Here is a 17,523-nt window from a genome sequence, read left to right as displayed (position 1 = left end):
ATGCTGGGAAGGTGAGAGACTTCATCTCTAGTTTGGCCTTTTCACTGGGAACAACAGCGCCCCCAGGGGGCCAACACTGGCTCTTGAAGGGTGGTGATCTTACTCCTATTAGAAAGCACACACATGCCCAGAGGTCAACAGAAATACAGTTGTGTGGGAAGCAACTGGAGAAACAATGTCAAAAGAGGCTGAGGACAACAGTGAAGACCTTGGGCGTGGAGGACTTGTACATAGCCAGCCTTGGAGACTCTGTTTCAGGGGAAAAGTTCGTTCCCAGGACTGGTCCCAGTTTTAAAACTGAGAGTTCATCCCAGTTTTAAAACTGAGAGTTCAGAGTCCTGGGAATCCTTTCAGTTCCACCAGTCACTCACTGTCACCACAGAGGGGTGCACTGGCAAGTGGTGCCTACAGCGGGGGCTCACCTACCAACATCCCATAGCTGAGGCAGAGGGCAGGGAGCAGGGTGGGTCAACATTTACAGAATATTTGCTCAGAATTTCTGTATTTCAATAATGCTTATTTATAGTTATCTTTTACCGCTCTATTTTGTAGTGAATACAAATGTCACTCTTTAGAGGCACCAGGAGGGCTCACATTCTTCTATGTTCCCTCCATAGTTCCTGGCTCCTCCTACCACCCCTTGGCTTGGGCAGAGAAGGGTTTGGGCAGGTGGTGAGCTGCAACCAAGGAAGAGCAAGCAGGACAAGGACGTACTTGTGCCTCTCTCAAGACCCTGGGCCTTGCAAGGAGAGAAGATGGAGTGGCAGGGTAGAAAGCTGGAAAGGGCTGCTGGACCCAGCTGTGGATGTAGAGGCAGGAAGGAAGGGTAACTGAGGGGTGGAGAGATGGGGAATGCAGGGCCATTTAGAAAATCCAATCCAGGTGGCACCCCCAGAGTTTAGTGAGGAACTAGATAGTGAGCCAAATAGTAGCCCTCAAAAGAGATGTCCACACCCTGAACCCCACGACTTGGAACTGGAATCTTGTTTTGCAAAGGGGTCTTCGCAAATGAGACTGAGTTAAGAATCCTGGGATGACACCATCCTGGATTCTGTGACTAGGCCCTGAATCCCATAGTCAGTGTCCTTAGAAGGACCACATAAAGGAGAGACACACAGGGAGAAGGCATGAGATGGGGGAGGCAGGGATGGGGTGGTACAGCCACCAGGAGCTGGCAGGGACAGAAGAGTCCTCCACTCCTGCCTTCAGAAGCGCTACCCTGACACACCTTGGTTTGGGCTTTGGCTTCTGGGACTGCGAGAGAGTCCATTTATGTTGTTTGGTCATTCATTACAGGACTATCCACTGCATCGAGACCGTTATGAGCATGGACAGATGGACTCAAGTGACAGCCCTAGTTTGAGGGAGGAGAGGTCAGCTAGGTGCCATTAGTCTGGGAGAAAGGGAAGAAGGAAGGGACTTCAATTCCATGGTGCAAACCAAGGACTTCCCCAAGTCTTGCTACCTTCCCCACTCCAGCCTCTTGTACTGGCTCAAAGAGACCTGAGGCTGGACACAGGGATCCCCCCACAAGAAGAATGAGCTAATGGATGGATCATGGGAGCTGGAATAAAATGCCACAAACATGAGGCCCATTGAGTGCAGGACAATTAAAAATGCATTCAGCTTAGAATTCCTAGAGCCACTTTCAGAATGCAAATACCAGATCTGTCATCAAAAATGTATTTACTGTGATTACACAGGAGAATTCTTGGGAGGCTTAGTGTGCATTAAGTAAGTATGTCTTTAATGATCCCATTTAATATGTGTTCCCTAGACATGGACACTGTCAACCTTCTATCCCTGTGAGCCTCAATGCAAAGGGCGGCAGCACCCAAGGAAAGACCAACAGCAGACTCCACTTCTCAGTGCTCCTCACCATGTCCCAAAGGAGACACAGAGCAGGGACAGGAGCAGGTAAGGAGGAGAATGTGACCAGTGGTCCAGCAGGGGAAACTGCTCATCCTCAGGAGGAATGAAAAGGATGCAAATTAGAGCAACAGCAACTTGTAGACCCCTGCCCTGCCTGGGTAGGAGCCACATTGCTCTTAAAGAAAAACCCACTGCTCCGCCATGCTGCCATCAATTCATGCTCTCTCGGGTTCAGTAAAGCAACTCCGCCAGATCCATCGGTCCCAGGGAACAAAATGAAAAGGAAAACATCATGCCTATATTTTTCTGGCAGTATCAGTATGGCAATGGTTAAGTATTAAAGTGGATCAGCTCAAGGAGCCAGTATGCAGCCATAAACGACATGCCACAGGCTCCATGACAACACAGAAAAACTGAGCAAAAAAAAAGAAAGCAAAACTTTATTCTGTTCTACTGCTATGTAAGTATGGCAGCACCAAAAAGATAGTGTAAACAGATAAAGCAGTTGTGCCAATGGCTAGGACGTGGGAGAACATTCTTGAAATGATGAGTGTGTTCACATGCATTTTTCATCAAGGCAAGGAAACATCTGGGTACAAAGACAGTGATGAGGAGGGAACCTGAAAATTAAAATCTGTTGCTTTGCTTTGGGGGAAAAACCAAATTTAAACCACATACCATTCTAGAGGTGTTTTGTATGCTACCTTACCCAGTCCTCGACTCCTTCTCGTGGACATGTCATCCCCATGCTACAGAGTAGGAAACTGAGGTCCTGCAGTACAAGCCCCCTGTCCCCAGGGAGCAGCTCTGAGGGGTGGACTTCCTCACCTGCTTTGAAGAAGTCTGCCTGGAGCCCTGTCAATCAGGAGCCTCAGTCCCAAGCCACAGTAAACCAACCCTGCCAGTCCCCACACACCCCACGAGGAGCCACACCCAGCAAGTCTGTCGGCAGAAGGCAGATTACAACCACACTGGAGATGCTCTCCTTCCCCCAGCTCCAGTCACACTGAGATGGCAGTGAGCAGAGGACCTTGGCAGCATGGAAACTCTGGAGAAGTGTCTGAGGCGATGGGTGACCCAGTGCTTTGGTCTTGACCCACGTGCCCAAGTCTGGCAAAAAAGGTGGCTGAGGATTATTGTCCGGAGGACAGAAAACTTAACACTTCCCTCACTTGGTAGTGGACCACAGTCTAGCAGCTAGGGTATCCTCCACAGACCTGCCCTCCCCTGGAAACCATGGCCCTGAACCCAGTCCTTCAGTGAGAACCCTCAAAGAGAAGCGGCCCAGCCCATGGGAATTTAACTCCAGCACCGATTCTGCTCTCAGCTAACAGTGTGCTGCCTTACCCCGTGGTGGGAGGGTGGCCTGCGAGACTCTGCAGGCAAGCCTCCAAAACCAGGGACAATGGGGTCATGTTGGGAAAGCGTGTCCTCTATGCAGGAACATGGCCCTGACTGATCCCTTTGGCTGGTGATGGTGACAGCATTGGAGGTACAGGCTGGAGGTTTGGGAGGTGAGTTCACGACTGAAGAGAGTTGGCCAGGAAAGGCTTCAGAGGGACCCGGCCAGTGGCTCCAGGCAATACCATTCCTTATACAGCAAAGAAGGACCAAAGTGTCACAAGGACCCCTCTGTAAGAATCCAGCAAAGTAGACCACCAAGAATGAAGAAGCCACTTCAGGTGGCTATGGTAGTGGTCACCTCCCACAAACCAGAAGTTAAAACGAATTATTTACTACTAGAGAAACACACAGTGGAGACCAAAATGGCTCCAGCCCCACAACATTGTCAGAGCAGCCGAACCCTCCTGGGGGGAGAGGCCATCACCCTCCAGTGGACAGCAATGAAGGTGACAGAGACAGAAATGGCCTCTCAAGCCCTTCTCTCTTTTCTCCTCTAAGACATCAAAGGGAGAGCTAGTGTCCTCAGGCTGAATTCACATCTCACATATAAAGAGATAGCCTTCCTGGGGTGTTATGTATTTATAGCTGTGTCCAAAAGAAAGAAAAACGACCAACAGTGAGGCCGGGCTGAGCCTTGGGTGGGGGCTGCAGGAGCTGCACGTGGAGCACAGCGAAAGGAAACTGTGTGCTGACCTGGATTCACGAAGAACGCCCTCCTCCTCCTGGAGGAGACAAAAGGGAAGGAAGAAGACCACAGGGAGAAAAGAGCCAGCAAAGGAACCTCTGGACACTCCTCCATCACCAGCACCTTTGTGTGATGGGCAAAACCCCAGATCTGCCTTCAATAGTTCCTTGATGCATTTTCTAGCCATAGAAAAGTGGTCAGGCCACCAACGCCCGCTGGTAGAGCTGGGCATCTGGGGGTCTTCATTCTCAGTCAAGAGCCCAGGAGAAGACATACAGGTTCAGGAGGAGAAAGGCCCATTGCTCCCATCAGGCTGACTTACCGCCACAGAGAACTTTCCAGAACCTTCCCCATGTCTGCATGGTAGTACTTCGTCAGGATCAAGATCACCTGTGGGGTCAACAGAAAGGAAAAGGACATCAGTGGATTTTCAGGTTCTCAAAGAAAGATGCTATGGCACCCTACCTCCCCCGCCCCCAGCATCTCGGTGTTCTGCTCTTCAGAATGACTCTGACGTCCAGATCCACGAGACGCACCCCATGGTGGTCACTTGGTGGGAATCGTTCAAACCCGGCCTCAGAGAATCTGAGAGACTGTGACCCCAGTACGAGAACCAAAGGCACTGGCGATCTCCTGAGGATGGGATGTCCCCACCTGTGTGTCACAGCAGCCCCTGCATGCGTGGAAGTGGCTGTCACCTGTCACCCAGAGAGCTACAGGACCCTCAGGCCACACTGCCACTACTTGTCCTGACAGCAGGGCTGATGACAGGAGAGTGGGGGGTGGGGGGGAGACGGGACGTGGCCCAGATCGCAGAGACGGCCGGAGGGGATCCATAAATCATCGGACACACACACGCTTCTCTTTTGTTGTTCAACTATTGGACACGCACATGGGCCCTACACAACAGAGCCGAGCAGAAAACACAACTGTTTAGAAAATGAAAATGAATGCGTTTAAGAGCACTCAAACATTCCTCAAAACCAACACGAGAACCAAAAAAAAACCACAATGAGAATTCGCGGGCCCCGTGGGAAGAAGAGATTGATCTCCAATTACTTGGGTAGCTACAGCATTCTCGTGTTCATCAAATTTCATTTCACTCGCTGCCAGTCCGCGTTAGCAGCTCCTAACAGTCCCATTGCCATGGGAACCCTGGAAGATAACTGGGACACCCTCAGGTTTCCTGTGTGGCTGTTATTCTGGTTAATTTGGGGTCACCACACTGGCCATCTCCACCACTCTGGCTCCTCTCTTCACAGGAGCAGAACTTCCTGGGAGCCTGGTCTTTGGGGCATTGCTGTGGCAGCCGGCAGCCTGGCTGATCAAATGTCTGCCTTTCCCCCGCTGATGAGAGCAAGGAAGATAGGAAGACAGGATGTCAGCCGAGACGGGACGCTGTGCAGCTGAGAGGCAGTGATGATTAAAGGGAAAAAAAAAAAGCGAGCCTTGTCATTCCGGGGGAAGATTGGCTCTCCCTTACTCAGGAACAAAGCGATTCTCTCTTGCCAGCTCTCGGCCTGCCAAAGTTAGAGCTGGATCCTCTGAAGATGGAGGACGCAGGCAAGTGACAGGGCCTGGATGGGCAGGAGACAAGCGTATTTTTAACCTATTGATTTATATTTTATATGGTCTGCTGTCCCTAGAGGGTGTTCTCAGGAGCCAGAGTGTGACAGCTGGAGCTCAAAGTCAGTTTTGTCCAGGGTGACAAAACTGATCCCCAAAGGCTAGAATCAAGGCTCTGCTCACACACCTCCAGGGCAGAGCTGGGCCTCTGAGGCCACATTGGACCCTGCTGGGTTTGGAACTCCCCTTGGTAAGAGGGGAGCTGTCTCCCTGGCACCACTGTCTCCCTGGACCCAGTTGTGCTGCTTGTACATTCATGGTCATGGAGCAAGATGACGTCCTCCCTCTCTCTGGGGAGGTTCCCAGCTCTAGCTCACCCCTCATGCTAAATCCAGGCTGGCCAGGGCTTTACACAGGCTGTGCCTCCATGCTGGGTTCCCACATCTCTGACTCCACTCCTACCTCTTGGTCCACTCCTTAACAACATTCAGGTCTCTGCCTAACCCAAACTACCTCCAGGAAGGTTCTCAGGCCCCACACTGGGTTCAGCCCCTTCCATGCTCCCCCCACCCTCACTCAGCTCACAGCATCATCTTTTGGGGGTAAAGACCTTGTCTTATTTCATGTCCCCAGTACTGGGCTCTGGATTCAGTGCTTGCTATGTAACGAGCATTCAAGTCACTTGTTGGAAGAAATACAACAAGTGACTAAGACAAAAACAGACACAACGAAGTCAGGCAGGGGCCCCTCCCCACTCTGGCCACGCACTCACATGTCACCATCTTTCCGTCGAGAGAACTCACCACACAGTCCTTGTGCTGGGGACAGAACTGCTCTACTGGCATGGCCTTAACTCAATAAGCCAAATGGAGACTCCCGATTCAGGAGAACTGGGGCTGTCCTTGCCCGAGCTGCAGTAAGGAAGCCACCAAAAGGGGCTGGAGCTGGAGAAGCCAGACAGCAGGGCAGCCCTGTCCACATCCCTCACTCCGTGGGTAGCAGGCAGCAGGAAAGACCCCAATTTGAGGTCAGACTGTCAGGGCACCTCACCTGGCCAGCAAACTCAGTAGTAAACCGTCACCCTTCACGTCCCCTGGTCTCCTGCCCTGTTGGGACAAAACAGCTAAGGATCCAAAGCCACAGCCACAGCTGATGAGAGAGACCGTGGCTCAGGCCCTGGCTCCAGCTTGGTCGCTGTGGACCAGGTGCTGTGTTATGGGGTTCATTCACTCAGCACTTCACACCCCATGAGTCCCGGAGATGACTTTACTATAATCCCTGTCTCACAGGTGAAGACCCCGAAACAGAGAGAGCATCAACTTTCTGCTAAAACCACTCATTCACCAGGCGACAGAACTCAGATTTAAACCCAAGTCCTTGGATGCAAGAATGGGCTCCTCACTGCCAGGCCAAAATCGTGTGTTTTCAGAGGACGCTTCTATCGAAAGTGATTTCAATGACTAAAGCTTGTGACATGTCCTTGCAGTCCTCGTCCCAGGAGTGGTTCTGGGTCACTCTGGGTCACCTGGCTGTGGGACCTCAGACCTGGGTGGGGAGAGGAATCAGGTATATGAGTGGGGCCTCCCTGCAGCCCACAGGAATCTTGCCCAGAGAGCCAGAATGACCAAGGAAAAGACAGAAATGAGAGCAACTGCTGCCTGAGGAGGGATGGGCTGTAGCACTCACTAGCCACTCTTTACTGTCACTTCTGCATCTCCTCTCATTCCTCCTGGCCCTGGGTGGCAGTGCAAGGACTGGTCCCCATTTTGCAAGGATGGAAATCAGTTCGAGGGTGCTGGATGCCTGCTCTGCCTGTGTGTGAGCCCACCTGACCCTAACTGACACAGCCTGACCACAGCCATTACAACTGTCCCCTTCACTGCTGAGGAAACCCTTCAGGTGCTGAGGCACCAAGAAGCCTACCTGTCACTCACTCAGCAGAGCCAGGACTTCTTGTGCCAAAAAGCCCAGGGGTCTTGTGGCTTTACTTTCTTCATTGTTCCAAATCTCCAGAGCACCTGCCTTCCTCTCCCGGGACATGTAGATGCTTGGAGGCTTGTGAGGTACAGTCCCCCAGGCCTGGCCTAATAGACCTGCACCCTAAAAGCCAACCATGGCCCCAACCACAGAAGCCCTGAGGCTGCTGGACTGTGTGCTCCATGGAGACACACAGTCTCCATGTGGCCCACTTTGCTGTAGTCCCCAGGTCTAGGCACAAAGTGGACATGCTGAGAACTCAGGGGGTGTTGAGTGATGAATGAAGGGGGTGGGGGGGGCGCCCATGAGGAAATGAACAGTGTCTGTGCACAGTGGCTTGCATGGAGAGGAAAGCAAACCTGTCCTTGGGCCACTGTCCCCACCAACCGTGAAGTCCTATGTCTGGTGTGTCCTGTGGAGTCCACCACCCTGGGCCACCCTCCCCTGACACCTGAGACAGTGGAACCCATTCTGGAGACTCACGGTGGTTATAGCAATGCCAATGTTGACCCTGGGATGAGCTGGAGGGCCGGGGGGACCTGCCGTCCTACCCTCCTCCTTACCCAAGGGTGCTTCCCAATTACCAGGGCCAGGCGAGTGACCTGTGAGCTGGGCAGCTGCACAGCCCCGCACTTGTTTTCAGGCTCTGTTGTCATCATCCAGAAACTCTTGAAAATGCATTTTCACTTTGCCCCACACCCTGTGAACACGTGCCAGTCCAGAAGGAGCCCCGTACCTCATGTCTGCAAGTTCAGTGCTCCTCCAAGCCCCCATCCCCAGGTTATAGGGGAGAGTGTCTGCTGGATGACCATCTTGGCCCACCCTGCTGAGCACCCGCCCCCTTCGTGAGTGTCATGTTTAACCACAGAGCTCTTGGGCACCTGCATGACTCAATCTAGAGCCTTACTTCAGAAAGAGGAAGGGACTTCTATAGGGACAGACCCTGGTTCCCAGAGATCACAGTCCAGGGCCCACCATGGCACCCGCTGCCTCTGGCTTTATTCCATGAAAGAGTCTGCTCCCTCCCCAAGTGGTAACAAAGGCTCTCCCCCCAAGATGGAAAAGAAACCCGGAGTCCATGCTCAGCTCACAGAAAGCCTCATGTGGGCAGCTGCCCCCACCTCAGTCACCACCTGGGCCTCCATCTCCAAGCCCAGGATGAGCCACTGCCCTGAGGACTCCTAGTGGACTGCTGTGCTCCTCACAAATTCACAGTCACAGCTGGGGCTCTTTACTCACAAAGAACTCACAGTAACAGCTCCATCATCGGGGGAGACCATTACCCACCAGCCAAGGGCCCTTAAGCGTCATTAACAGATCTGTCACTCTACAGACAGTGCAGGCACAGAGCAGCATTGGCCCCAGGGCTGGTTGAAGCTATGGGCAGTCAACCTCTTCACCTCCAAACAGTGCTTGCTGGGATGCCCATCTTCCCTCTGCCTGGTGTAGCTGACTCTTGTCAGATGGGTTAAAATAGAACACCAAGGCTTTGATGCACGAGACAAACCTGGACCAGTTAGTTAAACCCTTTGAGGCTCAGTTTGCTCACCTGCTAAGTGGAGCTCATTCCCTTGGAACCCCAGAGGGCTGCTGGGAAGGGTCCATGCATCTCCTTCCCATCCACCCACGTAAGCTTAAGCCAGGAGTCAGAAACAGATGCCCGAGGGGGTGCCCCTCTCTCAGCAGATACCCGCATGCTCCTAGATCCCTACAGACTCAGTGTCCCTAACTATAAAAGGAAGGTGCTACTCCCTTGCAAAAGCTGGTGCTGACAGTTTTAGGACCCTTGAACACTGTGAAAACTGTTGCGTTCCAAATAAGCTAACGACACACACTGGGAGTTTACAAAATACCACTGTCATGGCCCTATCCACCCAGTCCTCCTCACACTTAACCAGCATCCTCCCAACCAGGTCAGCACTCCCACAATGCCAGAGCGTCACAGGCAGGGGAAGCCTGCTCCCTGCTGAACCAGGAGTTCCCAGAGAGAAGTGCTAAGTTATGGAGAGCAGGTTGTATGTAAGCCTCTCTTCCCCAAGTTTGCTGTCCAGGAGTCCCTGCTGCCCCCTCAGCACACCCGAGTTAGGATGAGAGACAAGGACACATCACCCACACTGTAGGCTCCGAGTCTTCAAAACAGCCACCAGGAGATTATTTTTTATCACTCTTGGTGCTTTGAGAAAGGATCTCACTGTGTAGCCCAGGCCTCCTCTGTTCTACACAGCGTGGCTTATTCCCTTTGCTCCACAGCTATTTGAATCGTCTGGACAAATTCTCTGTTCCTGGGGTCTCTCCTTCCTCATCTAAAACACAGGCACAAGAATCCCTGCTCCACTGTGACCTCATGGAAAGATTGCTGTCATCCAGAGAATGGCGTTCCGGTGTTTTACACACTGTGAAGTGCTATCCCGGGAGAAGGAGCTGTGCCGATCAGAAACACTGTAGGAGACCATTTTGAATGCACTGACCTGAAAGAAAAATCGTCCAAATACCCACAGCAAATTAGGAGCACAAGGCTTTCTTCTGGAAGCACGAGAGCTCCGGAGCTGCCTGGGCTCTCAGGAGACTCCTGCTCCGGGCCCAGAGGGAATTAGGCACGGCCTAGTTAAGCTTAATGGGGCCCACGCCTCACTCTGCAGCTGGACACAAGGCACGTCTGCCACACAAACGGCCACTGCCTGCCAAGGGAGGCGCTGGCATCGGTGGCCAGGGAGGGATGGCCTCTGTCCTGGGTAAAGCAGGCTGGCCGTCACTCTAGGAGGCCCACGGCTGGCTGCCTCAGTAGCAGGACACATCTATAAGGTAGCAATTTGCCGGCTGACCTGGGTGTACATGGGGCTCAGTGGCATGCCCTGAGTTGTAGACGTGCTTCCCTGGTACAGGCCTTGCATTTGGCCTCGCTGAGCCTCAGCGTCCCCATTCGTAGAGGGGATGGTGCTGGAATTGGCCAGATTCAAGACTTCTAGTTACCAACTCAACACCCAATCATAGGACTGTCCTTGAAGTTACCCAACAAGGCCACTCTGGGGACCACCTCACCCCTCCATCCCAACATGACAGAAGAGCTTGGAAGAGCCGTAGGCAGGATGGACAGGAGCCGGGATGCTCACCAAGGAGGAACTTCCCAAGAATCTCCTCTGGAGAGGGTACCCTAACCCTCACCTAGCTTTGACTTATGAGGCAGGACAGCCGCAAATCCTGGGAAGAACAACAGCTTTCTGCTACTGCCTGGGACGAGAGACAGGAAGGTCAACACACCTGTGGAGCACTTCCTTCTCACCACAGTGCTTCAGAGTAGCACCACTGATCCCCTCCCAGACTGGAAGCCAAGAGGCTAAGGGGGAGAAACCACACCCAGGCCCATGGAAAGCAGACCTTGTCAGCCAAGTCCATGGACCTTTCTGGAACAGCACTGCAGGGTGCTTTCACACTCTGATGGAGACCCAAAGGGCCTTTCTGCAGCCCTTCCCCCTCATGTACTCTTGGCAGCCCAGGCCCACTCCCCAGGGAGGCAGCTGGGCTCAGCAGGGGGCCTCACTCCACAGAGATTTCTCCTCCACAAAGGAATCAATTCCATTTAAGAGAAACTGATGCTGCATTTACTTGCCAGGAAGAAGAATCTTGCTCCTCTCTGCTACAGGCCATTGAGGAATGTGATGGAGGAATCCAATGAGGCTCAGAAGGCCACGTGGAGGTGCTGGTTCTCCAAGGGACAAGGCCTGGGTCAGTATTGCTGCCTGCCCACAGACCCCAGGGCTCTGGCTCTGCCTTGCCCACACTCACTCCTGCTACAAAGTCCCCAGGAGCACCATCCACCCCTGGCCTTCCTCCACAAAGTCCCCTCTGAGTCTCAAATGCAAATATCCCAAATACCTCAGAGCCTGCCTGGAGTTCTCTCTCCCTAGTGGTCTGAAAGTGCACTGGTCAAAGTCCTCATGAGTGTAGGACCACTCCCTCTGAGAATTGTCTGCAAAAGGTAAGCTAGAGTGCCAGGGTGACCACAGGCCAGGCTCTCCTCCCTACCAGCACCAGGGCACCTCCACTCAGGGGCAGCATCAGAGCCCTGGCTGGACAGCCTACGGCTGTGCATTCCTGGGCAAGCCACTTAGTGTCACAGGGCTTTAGTGAAGACGAAGTGAGTTCAGAGTGGAGCGTGTCCACAGGGAGCAGGTCACTCGAGGTCAGGGTATTTTTAAGGTCTGGCCTGGGGTCAGGGCTAGGGATTAGTATGAGGACTAAAGGCAGAGTTGGGTTTGGTTTAGGGATAAGCATAGGGCTATAGGTTAGATTGGAGGCTTTTGCAGGGGATGTGAGTCCACCTGACCCCCATTTCCTCCCCAGGAGGTGGGTGTGGTCGGAGACTGAGCTCTGAGCCACTGAACAGAGAGAATGTGGTAGGAGTGATGAGTGCCTGCCTGAGCCACAAATGTCCCTTCCACACTATCTCCCAGCAACCTGTGTGGCCATGGGCTGAGCACCTCACAGATGTCACCTCATCTAATCCTCACCCAGCCCTCATCCCTGGGAGCCACTTTGTCTCCATTTAGGGGAAGCTGAGAAATGATGAATTTTTGTTTCGTTTTGGGGGGTTTTTGTTTGTGGTGTTGGGAATGGAACCCAGTGCCTTTTACATACTGGGCAAGTGCTCTACCAGTCAGCCATAGCCCAGCCTTTTTATTTCAAGACAAGATCTCACTAAATTGCCAAGACTGGCCTCAAACTTGTGTCCTCCCACCTCAGTCTCCCAAGCAGCTGGGATTATAGGCATCAGCAGCCATGCCCACTGAGAGGGAGGTCTATTTACCCCAGGTCACACAGCTCAGAGGTAGAGGGCTGGGCCTCGGACGCAGGCCTCTAGCTCCACCAGGTAGCCCCTGAGTATTGATGAATGGCCCTGGCCTCCAGATCACTTGGAGAACTATTGCCCTTTAGCTAGATTAAAGCAAGAGCATTGGAGCAGATGGCAGCAAATTGACCTCCCCGCTATAACCAAATTCACATTCCAAGCTTTGGCCTCTGCAGTGCTAATAAACAGGCTCCAGTCATCTCCTGGCATGATGGACCCCTTCCCCATGTGCCTGCTGGGCTCCAGGGCCCCAGTGCTGGGCAGCAGCTGCACTCTGGACAGCACCAGAGGCCCCCAACAGGGGTTTTCCACATGACATGCACGGGTCCTGCCCTGGGAGCTGGGCTGCAGTTCAAGGCTGTGCTGGGAACTGCCAGGGGCTGACACTGCCTGCTCCCCTACCCCAACTGAGTTCACTCTATGAACCTGAAAGGCCTCAGGTGAGATTCAGGTGAGGCCCTCCTTCGACTTTGCACAAAGGTGGGTTACATCTCTGCCTTCAGACAGCAGCAGGGCTGTATTTCCCCACTCATTAGAGAGCTCCAGTCCAACCAAAGGCTTCATCCAGCATGGCTGATCTGTGAGGCCTCAGAGCCACCACGCAAATACAGCTCGGAGGAGCAGGCCAGGTGAGAAGGGCCATCTCCCAGGTGTGCAAGGACACTTTGACCAGCCCTTACAGAGCTCAATAAGACAGGGTCCCCTGTCCTCACCTTTGCAGCCAACACCTGGTAAAGGTTTGTAGAGTGAATGATTGAATGAACACAAACATGCACAGACATGGCACTCTGTTCAGGCATGAGGGACAGACAGACAGCCCACCTTGAACATGTCCCCCACTTCCATTACCCTCACTCTTTCTAGCTGACCTTTAGCTCATTCCCTCTGTTCCCTCCCCTTACCACACATGCCCACTCCCTAGGGACTTGTGGCAGGCACCCCATCTAGGAAAACTTCTGAGACTGCTCCCCACCGCCAGTTAGAATGGTGCTTTCTCCGGGGTCCTGCAGACCCTGGCTATAGTGGATGAAGTGACGCTTTCAAAAGATATGTCCTCTCAGATTCTGTGAGAGTGACCTTGTTTGAGAAAGGGTCTCTGTGGATGTTATTTAAGATAAGATGATCTTGATTTAGGCCCTAGGTACCACAGAAGTATCCTCAGAAGAACCGAGCGCGTGCTGAAGACAGAGCCAGAGGCACACTAGGGCAGCTAGAAACCACCAGCAGCCAAGAGGGAGCCTGATCTTGACTCTCCCCTTGAGCCTTTGGAAGGAAGCTTGTTCTCTGACTTCCAGCACCCAGAACTGTGAGACAGCAAAGCTCCATTCTTTCAGCCCCAGTCCATAGTAGCACTTTGTTATGGAAGCCCCAGCAAACAGGTAGACACTTACCCAGTGTACAGATAGGGTCACTGAGGCTGAGCTTGTTGGAGATGACCCAGCCAGGTGACAGTGGCAGGGCTGGGATCCCCACTGGTGACTGCCTGATTCCAAATGTAGGTTCCCTTTCCACTGCCCCAGCAGGCATTCAGAGAGAGGGTCCACATGGAAGAAGGAAGGGGGTGACCCTTAAGGGCCCCATTCTCTCTCTTTCTCTCTCTCTCTCACCTCCCTACCCCCTCCCAGGCTCTGCCTAGGGAAATACTGGGCCCAGCTGTGTAGCAAGAGAACACAGAGCCCCACCCTCCATCAGTCAGACACCTGTCACAGCCACCAAACCAGCGTTTAAAGAAAGAGCCGAGAATGAAGCTGGGAATGGACCCCATAGATCAAAATCAGCCAGCAGAAAATAAATGTGTGCGTGTTACTGATCTGTGGAAAATTGCATTTTTACATCAAATGTGTTTAAGGAATAACATGTATTTTAATAGGTGGGTCTCAGTAGACTTTTCCACCCCAGCCATCCTTTGAAAATATTATTTACTCACCATTTCTCATAGCCTGATTGCATTTTAATTTCACCCATCACTCCTTTTTTAATAGCCACTGTAGGTAAAATTATTAATGAAATTACAAGATTCTTTTTTTTTTTTTTTTGCTGATGCTATTTGAGATGTTCTTGTGCCCGTACCTGGAAGAGCTGGCATTTTCCAGATCTATTTATGGCGAGGAGAGGTAATTGGATGAGCTGTGATGCTGTTTCCACTGAGCTGCTTCATCATAAGAAGTGCCAGGGGTACCTCCTGCATGTGGGTAGAAATTGCTGATCCTGATTTCAAACCAGAATTCCGGCTCCCGGCTCCTAGGCCTCCCCCTCTCTGCTGGGACCCACCCGACAAACATACGTTCGTTACCTCCGAGAGGCTCCCTTTGGAACAAGCTGTCATGGCAGAACCAAGAGGCTAGGCACAGAGGAGACCCGGAAGATGCAGGAGGGATTAGCAGCATCCACCTGGGAGGACTGTCATTGTGATCACAGTAGTCCCCAACAATGTCCTTTGACCTCCAGGAACCCAGTCAGGCTGCTGACCCCCCCTCAGGATGACCAGGAAGAGGGGCCCTCCATTCCAGCTGAGGCAGAAGCCCTGGCCTGGCAAAGACTGGCGTGATGAAGACCTTCGCCTCTGCTGCTGCCTTGCATCCTGCCTGATGACTAATGGCTGTGCCCTGTCTCCCCGCTATACTGCAGCCTCCCAGAGCCTAGGGACAGAGATCCCTGGCCCTGGATCCCAGTACCACACACAGCAGGGGGTCCTCAAGCCACACATGGTTGCAGGCCAGGGTCCATGCACTAGAGTGGGTTGGGGGCTGTGGACTTCCAGAGGGTGCGGGGTCAGAAGTGCCCACTTTCTGGGAAATTCTTTCAAACAAAGCGTTCAAATCGTGCTTTGACTAAAGGAGAGCCTGCTCCACACTCACTGGAGTCACCTTTCAGCCATAAGGAGGCTTGGGGCTTGGCTTGCCACAGGGAGGGATCTTTTTGGTGTAGCTGCCATGGGAATGGGGTTGATGTCACCTCCTGAAAGTCTGGCCTCTAAAACCTTGGCAGAGCATGCTTCTCTTGGGACCTCATCCTCCAGCTCTGTGCTCCATTGCCTGAGTGGCAACCCTGGCATCTTAGCTGGCCTCAGGTCAAGAGGCTGTCCCTCCAACTAGAGCCAGAGCTCATTGTCACCTTGGGCAACCAAACAGCTCCAGAAACCCAGTATCTGAGCATTCAAGGATATCTTCAAATGCCTATACCAGAATCAGCCACTAGGGGTGCTGTTACTAAGCTTTTGCTACAGTTTGGATGTTGAATGACCCCGCACCCACCACCACCAAAGGCCCCTGTGTTAAAGGTTTGGTGCCCAGGTTGGTCCTTCTGGGAGGTGGTAGAACCTTTAGGAGGTGGGGCCTGGTGGGAGGTCTTTAGATCATTTGAAGCATGTCCTTGACGGAATTATGGGACCCCCCCCACCAACTCCTTCCTCTCTCTCTTTTGCTTCCTGACCATGAGCAGTTTTGTTCTGCCATGTGCTCCCGCCATGATGGAATGTGCCACCACAGGCCCAAAGCCATGGGGACAACTGACCATGGACTGAGCCAGAGTAAACCTTTTCTCTTTATAAGTTGGCTACTTCAGGTGTTTGTTACAGTGACAGAAAGCTGACCCACACAGCTTTCATTGTTAAGTAGCCTGAGTCTTTTACTTACACAGAAAACTTTACATCATTACCAGCTTCTGTCCAAAGCCAAGGGTGGCACTGGAAGTCCATGGCCTGTGAATGTCCCTTATTTAAACCAAACACCAGAAGGGGCTCAGAGGCAGGACCCATACCCTCAGGCAGCAACTCTGAGACAGAGCCTGCGTGAAAGCTCATCCTGAGCCCCTAGTCCCAGGCTGGTGCTGACCGCATTTTTGACAACAGTGGCCCTGGCCCCCGGGGTTCTTATCTGAGCTTTCTGGAGCTCAGGCAGCCACGACCAAGGCCATCTCTGGAAGGTTGTGCCCTGGTCACATGGAGAGAGACTCTCCTGGTGACCCTGCTCTGGACATGGATGGACACTCATAGTACTTCTGGAAGTGACCATTACTAAGGACCTCTGGGACCTGGGGAATCTTCCAATCTGTCCCCAGCCAGGGCAGGAAGATAGAACAAAGTCAGCATATTGGGGAGGGGGAGCCAGGAACCAGGAGGAGAAAAATCACCACGTCACGCTCTGAACGTCTGAGACTGGGTATTTTAAGAAGAACATTTTAAAACAACATTTGGTGATTTCTAAAAAGCAAGTTTCTACAGCTGTCTCCAGCCTGTTTTCTAAGCATGCAGGGCCTTAAAGGAACATGGGACTTTCAGAGGGGTTTTGGAATAAATCCTACAAACAAAACAACATGCCTCTAGTGAGCCTCTTGCCTCTGCTTAGGAAAAAAAAAAATTCAAAAGCCTCAGAGTCTGGAAGGCTGTACCTCATCCGGCTACATGGCTGTGGCAGGTGGTCTGTCTTTCTGAGGCTTGGGCAGCCTGCCTGTAAGGTGGACAGCAATAATATCCCAATGCTCTCAGTGAAAGAGGGTTTTGTGGGGAGCCAATGCCACACAAAGCTTACCTGTGGATGGAGGAGTTGCCTCCCATGTGTCACCATAACTGTAGCCTCCCAGCCAAGCAGCCTTCAGTCTGTACACGTCACATTACAGGGACCCCCTCCCCAAACTTCCTCTACATGTCTAGCTAGACTTTCTCCCTGTGTTTCTACCCAGCAGCCCCAACTCTGCCTGGGTTGTGTCTGCATCCCTGGCCACACTACATGCACCCCATAACAATCTGACCCCCTCCTGACTACCTGGGGCACAGATGACCCAACTCTCAATGAACATGTTGCAAACAATTACCTAAGATGGAAAGGACAACAAGCATGCAATTTATGAAAGAATCCTTTTTTAAAAAATGCTCAGGACAGATTCCAGGGCCTTGTGCCTGCTAGGGTGTACCATCAACCTACACCCAGCAAGTTTGTGGTGAGAGCTGCACACAGCTGGATTTGCCTCCTGGCCAACATCTCAGCCACCATCCCAGCACCAGATCCACGAGGCCACAGAATCCCAGGATAGCTGCTTACTTCTGTGTGTGGTCTAGGTTCAAGATGCACAGTCAAAACAAAGACACATGTGTGTTACACTGGAGAATTAAGGCGATCTGATAATAGGCTCTCTTTTGCCTATTGATCTCAGTCAATTAAAAAGGCTGGGATTA

At 52.4% G+C, this 17,523-nt stretch overlaps 1 protein-coding gene across 4 annotated transcripts in view; it reads right to left on the bottom strand.

The window, feature by feature from the left end:
• Sorcs2 (sortilin related VPS10 domain containing receptor 2) overlaps positions 1-17,523 on the bottom strand; it is a 417,324-nt gene that overhangs the window by 253,214 nt on the left and 146,587 nt on the right. For all 4 annotated transcript variants that reach the window (XM_020165343.2, XM_074042674.1, XM_074042675.1 and 1 more), the window contains exon 2: positions 4,284-4,351. In XM_020165343.2, the coding sequence (XP_020020932.1) occupies positions 4,284-4,351 (68 nt within the window). The remainder of the gene's footprint in view (positions 1-4,283; positions 4,352-17,523) is intronic.

This window comes from Castor canadensis, chromosome 9 (assembly GCF_047511655.1).
Source record: "Castor canadensis chromosome 9, mCasCan1.hap1v2, whole genome shotgun sequence".
Taxonomy (NCBI): Eukaryota; Metazoa; Chordata; class Mammalia; order Rodentia; family Castoridae; genus Castor; species Castor canadensis.
This window is presented reverse-complemented; position numbering and strand designations above follow the sequence as displayed.